Here is a 12,280-nt window from a genome sequence, read left to right on the forward strand (position 1 = left end):
TGCTGATGAGCTATTTTTTCGTTGGCAGGTTTTTAAAACTCTTTTTGGTGAACAGTTCTTTGTAAGCGTTCAATAGTTGAACGGGGTCGAGGACTTGTGATTGGTCAAATAAGTCACATGATACTTGTCACTGTTCTCCGATCGAATGAGTGCCCGTGTACTACACCTGTATTAAAAATGTGGTGGGGGTGAATATGTGGGCCGGGAACATTTTTATCCTAGGCCTGTTTGTGGCAAGCAAGGACCACAGGGACACGAGCACGCCACACACAAATCCATTTATGTGTTCATGGAAAACTTGTTCCAGTTTCTCAGCTCTAGTATGTGCCATTATCCAAATTTAATGGACAGACCAACTAAAGCATGCAGGAGTCAAATGATTTGCTTGCAAAGCAAGTGCCAGGACTAGAACTAAGTCTGTGCTGAGTTCCCAAGGCTGCCCTGTCTCTTTGTCAATAGTTGTTTTACTGAACACAATGGGCTAGATTCACAAAGGGATATAGGTGCCTAATTGCCAGTTTAGGAGCCCCAAACTGGGATTAGGTGCCTCTGCTATTCACACAATCCCCACTCAACTGCTGCCTACCCTGTAGACATCAAAGCTCACTGAGTCCCTATGTTGTGTAGTAAAAGCTCCCTAGGCACCTGTGTTTCTGTCTCTGAGCATGTGCGCTGCTGCCTCACTCTGGGCATCTGGATGCCTGTCTCCTGCTGAAGCCCCAGAACCATTTACAAACCAGGGAAAGAGAGGTGCTCAGCCACCTAATTCACCTGCAGAGCCCACTCCGACAGGTGCGCTCTGAGTGCACCTCACGCCACACAGAAGAGGAGCAGGAGGACCTCCCTCTCAACCTTTAGCCCAGTGGTTAGGGTACTCCCCTAGAGAAAGAGAGCACCTCCCGCCAGCCTGGATTCAGGTGCTGAACTCTCTGAAATGCAGGACCCTGTTCCTCAACATCTCCCATTGGCTAGCTTAGGTTGGGGAGCCACCTAGCCTGTCTCCCTCCATTCACTGTAGAGGAAGCCTGAGCCCTAAGTCAGGCTTTGTGAATCCAAGTGATTTGCTAGGCACCTGTAAGTTAAGGATTGAGATGCTGCATGTCACACATATGTCCCTTTGTGACGCTAGCCCAGAGAATGAACGCTTATAAGGCAATAGTAGTTTGGGCTCATTCGGTGAGTGCTAGAGTGATCTGCAAACCACACCAACGTACCATTAAAGAACACTCTTGCTGTGCAAAATGAAAACAGCTAGAGGTGTCATCCTCTCCCCTGCTCTGGTTCTTTTATGGCAGGTAAATTTCTGGGCAGCTTGGGGTGGCTGCTGTACCTTAGAAGGCTCCCAGTGCTGTTACATTGTGGGTCTCTCCAGCCCCTGGCACAGCCAACAATCAGGAGGGCACAAAACTGGCTTAAAGCCACCTTGCCACCCTCCCCACTGTTTCCCCAGACTGCAAATTCTCTAAGAGGCGCAGCACAGAATCTCACCCAGGTAAGTTCTCAATTTACTGTCGAATCATAGAAAATGTAGGGCTGGATGGTACCTTGAGACGTCAAGGCCAGGCCCTGTGCTGAGGTAGCACCAGGTCAATCTAGACCATCCCTGACAGGTGTTTGTCCAACCTGTTCTTAAAATCCTCCAATTATCAAAGTCTCTGTGATAGCAATTAAGTCATAATTTAGCTTATGCACTAATATTTCCAGTTCTTCTTGTTTATCCCCTCTACCCCTTGCATTTGTGTATACACATCTAAGATGTGGAGCAGATTCCCCCCCTTGTTGCATCTGACCCTAGTGTAAATTTCCATATTCTCCCCCCACAACCTCTAGCCTCCCCCTTTTTTAAATGCTTACCTGTGGACTTTTGTCACCTTTCCCCTTTGAACCTCATGTAAAACCCTCCTTGATAGGTTGACGAGTTGGTGTCTCTTCCCCATTTTAATCAGGTGGTCCCCATCTCTTATCAACAGTCCTCATTCACAGAACGGCATTCTGTGGTCACGGAAGCTGAAGCCCTCCTGTCAACACCATCTGCACAGCCATGCATTCATCTCCAGGATGCACGTGTCCCTGCCTGGGCCCTGACCCACAACAGGGAGGATGGATGAGAATACCACCTGTGCCCCCAACTCCTTCGCCCTTGATCCCAGAGTCCTGCAGTAACTGCTGCACTGCTCAATGGCATATCTGGCATTATACCAACCATTATGGGTGACATGGCAGAAAACATGGTGTTTCAGGTGCATGCTGAAGCTGAGCATGTGGAGCAAGAGTTTCTGTTACAGCAAAATTCGTAACTAGATCCAATTACATCATGAGTAAAAGTTGAAAGAAAAGGTGCCATGAAATGCTGGCAAAACCCATAGAAGTCAGAGCCATCCCTTGGGTAGGGTGAACCAGGGCAACCACTCCAGGCCCCGTGCTTTGGGGGGGCTCTACAGGCCGGTGCAATTGGGCAGCCCGGTCAGTCCCGGAAGAGATGAATCTGTCACTTCTGCCCCAGGCCCCGCACTCCCTTAGGGACGGCCCTGACAGTAGTTCCCATGCTGGTGAAAGGTGTGGGGCAGACGGGAATTCCTGTGAGCTAGAATAATATTTTAGTGATTGTAGGAAGTTGAGAACCAAACATTGCATTGTTAAAAATACTTGAATTATTTATAAAGTTCTCTTCTAAACCTTATTTTCGCCATTAAGGAAATGAATGGTGAACTATGTATTAAACTGCTGTACACCAGGGTGGTGACGTAAGTTCTTTTATCCATTTTAAGGCTATATATTTACCCAAATACTGTAATTCACAAATCGAGATGTAAATATCAAACCGTTACATTAAAATAAAATCCTGAAGCAGACTAGTCAGTTTCTAAGCTCTGAGCATACCAATGAAATCATCATCCTATTTTTCTGTCTGACAGTGCTCACTACTTTGGTATCTAAATACATTGTTTCTAAATCAAAGGCGCTGAGCCAAATTTTGGCAATCATTATGGCTCTTGATGAAATTGATCCTTTCCAATTCAGATCATCATTTGACATCTTTTTAACCCTGCTCCACTGGCTGTAAAGATGGCTGGTTCAGATAAATTCAAAATGTGGATATATCAGGAATCCAGGCAGGTAGAATTTTTATAAGAAAAGCAAACAGGTGAAAGTACAGAATTTTGTAAAATGTTATCTATACGCTCCCTTGCTTACTTGTAGTTGGGTCACAAAGGAAACCTGAAGGACACATTTAGGAGGAAACAAATTAGGTATAAAAAAGACTACTGATTAGATGAAACATGAGACCATCAAAATATTTAACTGTGTTGCCACTGGCATAACTCATCCCTGGCTCAGCAAAGACATCTTCAGCGTTCGCAAAAATGTCAGTGGACAATGGCTATGTACTTCATACTTACCGTTGCTGGCTTGCACAGCTGAAATTGAATCTATGTAATTTGCCAGTGTTAAACCCCAGCAGTGAATTTCATGTTTTGTATGCAAAAAGCCTGTTTGAATTCCAACAACTGGCGAGTATGATTACAACAAGCCTGTGTCGTCACGCGTGGGAGCATAATGTGGTGGGCTTGATTTTTTGCGGTGTTGTTTCTATTTCCTGAACAGGGAACAGTCCATTGAAGTTAATGGAAACATTTATCTTATATGGAATATCTAAAGTGCACATGATGAAAGGAAAGTTTTTATTTCCGATTTGTGCTATGTTTGCTTGTTCCTTTATCAGTTTTTAATGTGGATCCTCTGATAACTATCTGATTATCATTCATATAACAATTTATAATATTGCTGTAGCTACTATGGACTGGATGATCTTGAAAATAAGCTAATTTATCTCAGTAGGGTCTCATCCTTTATAAATATTTCAAACAACTGGGTTCTCTGGGTTTTTCCAGGAAAGGTACATATTAATTTGGCTTCTGGAGCATGTTCTAATCAGTATTTCAATTTTGCAGAATTGCCATTTGTATTAATAACTGATCACTATGTTTTCTCCCCTATGGCCTGATGTTTTGTCTATAGAGATCAATTAACAGGGAGATTGTTTTCTTCAAGTCCCAGTTATTTTAATTACTGGTAAAAACTGTTTGCTTTGCATAGATTTGATCAGTTGGACTTGTCTAATGTGTTACATTTCAAAATATTAAAGTTTGCTTTTGTAGACTTTCAAAATTACTTTCCTGATACTAGCCAATATCCCCAAATAACACATTGGGGCAAACTGATGAAAGTTCTACAGATCAGCTAGCAGCAGTCACATAGGGCTATTAGGAAAAAAGGACTCATCAAGGAAAATGGACTTTGTTTTTTTTCTAATCCAGATTCATTTCCAGATTTGACATGGAGCTATTATATTAATGGAGGGTCATCAAGCATTTGCTGCAAGTTAGGGGAACATACAACACTGACAACTTTCACATCTATTGGAAAATATTGGATGCAAGAACAGAATTTTCAGATGGGACTGTGGGTTCATTTACCATAGTATCCTGCCTACTGCACTGGCCAGTGCAATTATTTGATACCTTAAAGCAGGGTTCTCAATCTTTTTCTTTCTGAGGCCCCCCAAATATGCTATACAAACTCCATGGCCCACCTGTGCCACAATAACTGGTTTTCTGCATATAAAAGCCAGGGCCAGTGTTAGGTGGTAGCAAGCAGGGCGATTGCCCAGGGCCCCCATGCCACAGGGGGCACTGTGAAGCTAAGTTGCTCAGCCTTCTGCTTCAGCCCCAGGTGGTGGGGTTTAGAGCCCCAGGTTTCATCCCCGTGCAGTGGGACTTTGGCTTTCTGCCCTGGGCCCCAGCAAATCTAACACTGGTCCTGCTTGCAGCACCCCGGGGGGCTCCAGGTCCCTGGTTGAGAACCACTGCCTTAACGGAATGTGATATCGCTGTATTTACTCCCTACCCTCAATATCAGCCCACCTCCATAGTACTCCTGGGCAGTTTTATAACTAAGCAGTGCCCTTCCAGTTTCCCTAAGAGAAACAGCACCTTCCTCCTTTCAGCATCCCCTTCCCTAATGCCCTCACTCATCCCCAGTACCACTTTTGTGTCTGGACAAAGGCATTGCCGCCCACCCCTTGAGAAACCCTTTCATTTCATTTTCAAGGGTTTGTTTTTCACGTTTTGGTTTTTTAATAAAATGGACGTACACGTCAAAATGAAATGTCATTTTGAACTGAAAATTCAAAACATTTAATTTTGAAAATGGCAAAACAACATTTTTCAGCTTTTGGATCCCCCCGCCCCGCCCTTCCGCAAAATTCAGTGAATCTGACACAAATTTGAAAATGTTTCAATCTACCTAAACATGCATTTTTTTGGCAAAATTTCGCCCAGCTCTATCTCTACACTATATATGCTTGAATGACTCTGTCTGGAAATGTTTAGTGCAGACACTGCCTTTCTCCCACCTGTGCTGTAGCCCTCCCTACAAGAGGTTAGGATAGACCATGCACAGGTGTTACCAGCGTGTTGTCTAGCCCTGTTCCAAGCGGGGAGCTGCACCGGCTCTGTAGCAGTGGCGAGAGCATCTCTAGAAATGTTCAATATAGACAAGGACTGTGAGCAATACAAAGCCAATAAAGTATTGATTTCACAGTCTTTTGCTGGGACGGTTAACAGTCTCTTTCTAGCAATAGACAAGGCTGAAGACTTCGTGCTCTTTTTATTAGTTTTTATCAGTGACTTTATGTAGCACTGACCACATGAGGGCCTTGACTCACTACTAGGGCCTATCAGCGACAGCTGTGGGCAGGTCGTCAGTGGGGGTCAGTCCTTTCTTTCCTGACTAGTCCAGAGGATGGTTCAGTGTACTTACTCACCTTCTGTGGGGTCACATACATGTCACTGCTCCTGTTCAGCTGTGAGATATTCAGGGCTGCACCGTGGCAATACTGTGCTGACGATGCTCAGCTCTGCTTGTCATTGGATCCAGAGTCCACAGTCTCATGGCTTTCCCAGTGTCAGATTGGGACAGTGATCTGGATTGAAATGAACTAGCTCTGACTCAGCCAAGATATGGCAGACGCAATGCAGGTTGGCAGGCAGGAGGATTAATGAGTAAGAGGAGCAGAAGCTTTCTGATTTCGGCTTAGAAAAATGTCTCAAAGAGGTGGTTAAAAGTGAGAGCAATGCTTTGTGGGCCTGCTCCTGCTCCCATGGGGAAATCAATGTAAAACCAGCTAGTAGCTACAATACGAGCAGGAGGTCATGACCTCTTATGAACACAAACTGCATTGGTTAGCTGTGAACCTTCATGCCCCACGAGAATTATGACGGGGAGTGACGCCACTCCACCTCTTTCCTTGTGATGGTGTGTGTGAGTGTGTGTGTGTGTGTGGGGTCCTAGGCAGAGAAGCTGCTGTCTTGATAGAGATACCCAGGAGTAGGTGTGCCAGGTTTAGAAGTCTAGAGGGGGCTAATCAGCTATCTGTTCCTGGAGGAGAAGGGCTTTCATTTCTGTGGAGGGAAATGCTATTCTGACAATTAATCCTCTTGATGAGGAGCTGGATTCTCAACAATTCTCTATATGACTAGCCGTAACATTTACATTTACCTAATTGGTTTGTTTCCTGTAAATGAAGCCTCAGCCTTTCACAAGCCAAAGGAGTTGCTCAGGGGATGCCTTGGGGCTGAGAGTGAGGGAGGGAAGCCGCATTCTGAAGATGTTAATATTTCAGTTTTGTTTTTCCCCAGAATGCATCAGATAACTCTGAAGTAAAACAAATAATAAAACACTGCGCCACCTACAAAGCTCTCCAAGCTAAACCCTCCACATTTTTACTGCTACAGGATCCTGAAACTAACAACATGCAGAGAAGCCTCGAGTCAATAAAATTTATTACACATTTATAGACCAAATGCTATAGCACTTACAATGCCTAATCACAGAGCTCAAAATCAGAAACACCAGTCATGAGAAACAAACCTACAGAATATTCTCAGAAAACCACAAATCTTGAACATGAGTTTCTACTCAGCCTGACAGTTATATACTCTAATGCAGCTAAGAAAAAATATTATAGCAACACAATCTCTCTGCTAAATTTTATTTTCCAAACAATACAAAATTTTGTATTGTTTGGAAAATAAAAAGGATTTAACTTTGCATTAGCTTCCAGAACAATAGTTCAAGTTCTTTTTCTTTCTCTCTGTGTGTGTGTGTGTGTGTGTGTAAGTAAGTAAGTAAGTAAGTAAGTAATAAAAGGGGGTTCCTAGTAATTAAAATTTTGTCATAGAACCAATTGACTGAACCACTTGCTATGAAAACGCTGGAACCCAATACTCATGTGTGTAGAGTCACTAGATGGCACTACAGAGTAGTCTTGCTTTGGATGGGTGAAAACGTAACCTTTTGTCTTGCTGCAAGGTTGTTACATTTGTGACACAAAAATTTTATATGGCTACATTAAACTTATATGGGTTGGGGTTTAGTTTCTTATCTCTCTCTAGCTGGTTACATTTTTTTTTAACATAAGCATAAGGGAACTAGAGAGCATTTTCTATGTAATTTGAGGATGTAAGGCACACAACCTGAAGTAAAAAGCAGATATGAGAAAAAATCTGTTCAGAAGCCAATTAGGACAGTCAGCTAAGGATTTCTTCATTCTCATACAGAGGGTTTAAAGCATCCAGGACCTGGGATTGAGAAGAACTACAGGACTGAGGGCCTGGAGAACTACAGCTGTGCAACATATGGAATTGGAAAACTGGAAGTTTCTAAACAGAGACAAACCCTAAAAGAAAATAAGGAAACTGTTTGGAAGCTGGAACAATATTGGCTGTGCTGTGTCCTGTTGTGGCTTCAGGAATTATGAGCTGATTCTTTCCTGTGATTCCGGCTGGCTTTGTTGCTACTTTGTTTGTATCAGTCGGGAAGTTTATGATATCTGCACAAGCCTTACTGCAGTCCAAAGTAAAACAACTTGCCCTAGAACTCTGTAACTTTTAACAGATTTATTTTTGCTTTAATCTCTTTTTTCGAATTATTAATGTTCAAGTTTAAGGTGCACCATTCCTTGTGGACATTTGCTTTTATTAAGGAAAGGCAGATGTGCACCACCAGAAAACCCTAAGCATGCTGGCAGGAAAAATAAGTTACAGCATAATTTATGATAGAAATAGTCACCGTCAGTAAATAAGCCAATTTAGGCATCTTTGGTGTAATGTACGATGACTGGGAGCTATGCTGACACAGTAAGAATTGCTGCTGTCAGTTTATGGGGAATCTCTCTCCAGGTAGATGGTTCATGCTGTCAGCTGCTGTCTTCAAAGCTGCCACTATTACTGCAGGAATGAAATCGCATAGAACTCATGGGATCAGACACGTAACCTGCATAAAGCCGAGAGAAGTTCAGTGTTATTCACAATCACCTCTCAACATAGCAACACTTTTCTCCTTTCCAGCCAGTGACCGTGTCATAAAGATAATACGAACGTCTTTTTGAGATAAATAAGCAATGCACATGCTGATGTCTTTTTGCTGCCTACGAACCCCAAGTCAATATAATCTTCTGAGGAAAATTTCAGAAATAAAACACAAAGCCTGCAGACCCTATCGTTCATGCAAGGAATTAACAGCAATCAGGCACAGTAAAGCATCAATGATTGACACAAAACTTGAGTCCAAGTATTTTAATAATAAAGTGTATGTTTTATAGTAAAATATCTTTTCTGACCTTTCAAATTGGAGTCCAAAAGGGCCAGAGTAAGCAGCCTGTTATGAATAATTCTTTATGCTTTAATTCTTGGAGGTTATCAAGAGGGGATCTACTGCCATTGCACTATATTTCCAATTAAGGTGAACTGGTTCACTGGCCAACAGTTATTGCTGTTCTTATGGCTCTGCTGTAACTTGTCTAAATCTGACCCAATCATCTCAAATTTCTGGCTCCTGAGGATTTATACAGCTCTAGTCACGTACCAGAAAAAAGTTAATACCCCAAATATTTTTTGGCAAAAGATAAAACATATAGTAAAGAAGGAGAAAAAATAATCAAACAAAAACCTGAACAGCTAAGCTCACCACCACTGCACTTTAGCAGCCTGGAGGAGAACGGGCCTACAGGGGCCTAAGCCAACTTTGGCTTTAAATTGATTTTGAGAATTTGAATGAGCACTAGACGAGTGACCAAAAGAATAAGACCACAAGAAAGAAAAGTAGTTTGCGTTAAATGTGTAATGGCCTTGGAAACAGCCGTGTTATCTTACTGAAGCTGTGTGCTGATGTAATGGAAATATAGGAAACCTGGTTCTCTGGGTACCAGGCAAAGGGTTTAGCCCTAAAACTTTCTTTTGTATCTTTGCCTAAAGCCCAATAACCAGCGATAACATTACTTTTTTTGTTTAGTGTATAAAAAGCAAGGATTTGAGAAGTTTTATTGTCTTCCCCCTTTGAGTCACACCTTGACGGGAAGGAATCTCTCGGGCCTGGTTTTGTTGTGAGTATTTTGGCCAATGCTTATAACTGTATTGCTGCGAGGATATAAAATCTGTGTGGGTATGTGCTTGTATTGGCATTTTGGATGTAATTAGCACCACGTGGCCTTTGGACTAAAAAAGGAATATTTGTGTGGAGTCATGGTACGTCTTCATATACTTAAAAGGGAAATGATTTCCAGCCCAGCCCTATCTGTGGGTACGGCGGGGTTGGAATCAGTTTTGTAGACATAGCCAAGTTATCCTTTATCTAGGTAGCTCAGGTGCCAGAGCAGTGAAGCCACATAGAGTGTGTGCTAGCCACCCAAGTTATTACCATGGTTCTGGGTTGGTGAGTACAGCCACTGCTGAAACCCATGCTGCTGTGGTTTCACTGCTCCAAGACCCAAGCTAGCTAGATTAAAGCTAGCTTGAGTACATCTACATTGCTGCCATCACAACCCTTGATTGCAGTATAGACCAGTGAGCCCCAAACTTTTCACGGTCATGCCCTCCCTTATCCTTGTCTGTGCCTCCCTCCTTCCCAGGGCTGGGAATGTGGCCATGGCTCTCGGGGCGGTGGGTGGGGGGTCAGGACAGGGGAAAGCAGGCCGAGGCTGGGGCCGCAGATGGGGGCAGGGCTGGGGCTGGGAGAGGAGCTGTGTCCAGGGCTAGGAGTGGGGCTGGGGCCAGGCGTGGAGGCTGCAGGGCAGGCTGAGGCTGCGGGGCGGGGCTGGGAGCTGGGACTGAGGAGGGAGCAGAGTTTGGGGCGGAGCGGGGCTGGGTGGCGAAGTGGGGCTGGGTGGCGCTCCCACCCTGCCCCCTGTGGGGGCTGGCCTGGGTCCCTCCGCATCCCCCCCCCAGAATGTTCCTCCGCATCCCTGTAGGGGGAGTGCCCCACAGTTTGGGGATCATTGGTATAGACAGATTCTATCACTGCACTCCACTGAGCTATCTAGCCACATAAAAGGAGAAACATGGATGGGTGAGAGCATTTCTAAGGCTCTTGGACACCTTAATCCTATTGACAAAAGGAAAAATATCCTCAAAGGCAGGTATACAAAATAAGGACACTTGGAGTGAGAGCAACACCTCTATTTTGCCCCCAAACCACTGCTTCACACCCAGGAAGAAAAGTCATCATCCACCCTTAGTGCCTATCATTTAACCCCTTGAGCGTGACACCCTCTTCTATATGCAGTTAGGGGCAACAGAGCTGCCTACTGTGCAAACATCACTGGGATCCAAAATTCCTGTCCATCTGGACTTATGGCTGCTACTACACCAGTGAGTACAAAATGTCCATTGAATGCTTACGAGGTTAGTGCAGAATCAGTGTAACTGCTGAAATTTCCACTACTGAAGCCAAAGGCATGCGGGGCTTCTATACACGTGTGTAATAATTTACCTGTGATGTGGAAATTTACCTGTGGAGACATCACAGTACAGAGATGTACTCTAAGAAGACATGTGGCCTGCAGATTCCACCCAGAATTGAAAAGTCCCAAGATACTTGAATTCTGGCTGGTGATATGTGTGGCTGTGGAGCTGCAAGCACAGGTCTTTAAACAACTCTAAATTGCTCATTGTATTTTAATATAACTGTGGATTTTATGTACCTACCTATATATTGTATGGTTATGATGCAAAGTGTTAATGCTTGTCACCAAAAAGGTCTTTGATCACTAGACAATCACAGACCTGGTTAAACCAATGGGTGTGCTCAGCACCCTTCATTCAGGATAAATGGAAAGAGCAATTTAGCCAATTTTACATAGTGATAGCTGGAAACAACAGAAGCCACTGCCCAAAGCACTGGTCCGCATGGCAAGGCCTAAGCAAGAACCAATCCAAAGAGAATGACAGGGGTTTCCCTGGAACTGGTTGCAAATGTATGGGCTTGGGAACAAGACTGTGTCCCCTAGCAAGATATGTGTGGGTGGAGAGGCAGGAAGTCAAGAAAGCAAGGAGGCAGTGAGAGAAGCAGTCATGAGTGTGGCCCTGAGATGGAGAAGAGAGACAGTCCTCCCTGGGCACAGAACTAACTGGAGAAGCAGCTTGTAAATTGCGAACAAGGAAACTGCCTGCTGTTGTTTGTTTCTACTGTGTTCAGGAAAACAGGGACTTTGTACATTCTCTGTAAATAAACTGGATTGCACCAACAAATATACCAGACTCCTATAATCAATTTCTGCACCTCATGAAAACAAATAAACCCAATTATTGGCTATGCACTCCAAGCCAGAAGGATGACAATACTATGAACCCTCCACTTACATTACACCTAGACTTTCAAAAAATGGGAGCCTAAAACCTGGCTCCGAACTCCATATTTTGGCAATTAAATAAGTGTGCACATTTTCCAACGTGCTGAGCAGCCAGCACCTGTCATAAAGGGACCTCAGTGGGAGCTGCTGAGTGCTCAGTACGTTATTTATTATTCGCGTTATTTCCCGTGGAACTTCTCAGTGCTACTGCCATTGATAGTGCTGGTTCTTGAGAGCACCTCTGTGTTATCGACACAACCATTCTCTACTGCCACTGGGCTAAGGGCTGTTTCTGGGCAGCGCACTTTATTGTGACAGCATTCCAGGTTTTACAGTTGTCCCGTGAACCCCCTCCCACAACTATGAGTAAGTGTCACATTTAAAATAAACGGTGAGAATGTCACACGTGGAGCCCTAATTTCTTCTCAGAAGAATCTGTTCTCAAACCAGCCTGTGACATACCAGGATACTTCTGACAAACTGCTGTACCACAAGAAGCAGCAACAAGTCGGAGGTACGTAAACTTCTTTTCCTTAAATGTTTCCATTTACTCTAGCACCATAAACCTGTTTTTACAACTATCATTATTTT

The 12,280-nt window shown here is 43.8% G+C and overlaps 1 protein-coding gene across 4 annotated transcripts in view; it reads right to left on the reverse strand.

Moving 5' to 3' along the window:
• Nucleotides 1–6,961: 6,961 nt before the first annotated feature.
• TNNI3K (TNNI3 interacting kinase) overlaps nucleotides 6,962–12,280 on the reverse strand; it is a 166,550-nt gene continuing 161,231 nt past the window's right edge. For all 4 annotated transcript variants that reach the window (XM_074961531.1, XM_074961530.1, XM_074961529.1 and 1 more), the window contains one exon: nucleotides 6,962–8,337. In XM_074961531.1, the coding sequence (XP_074817632.1) occupies nucleotides 8,261–8,337 (77 nt within the window). In that variant the 3' untranslated portion in view covers nucleotides 6,962–8,260. The remainder of the gene's footprint in view (nucleotides 8,338–12,280) is intronic.

The sequence above is a fragment of the Natator depressus genome, chromosome 8, assembly GCF_965152275.1.
Source record: "Natator depressus isolate rNatDep1 chromosome 8, rNatDep2.hap1, whole genome shotgun sequence".
Taxonomy (NCBI): domain Eukaryota; kingdom Metazoa; phylum Chordata; order Testudines; family Cheloniidae; genus Natator; species Natator depressus.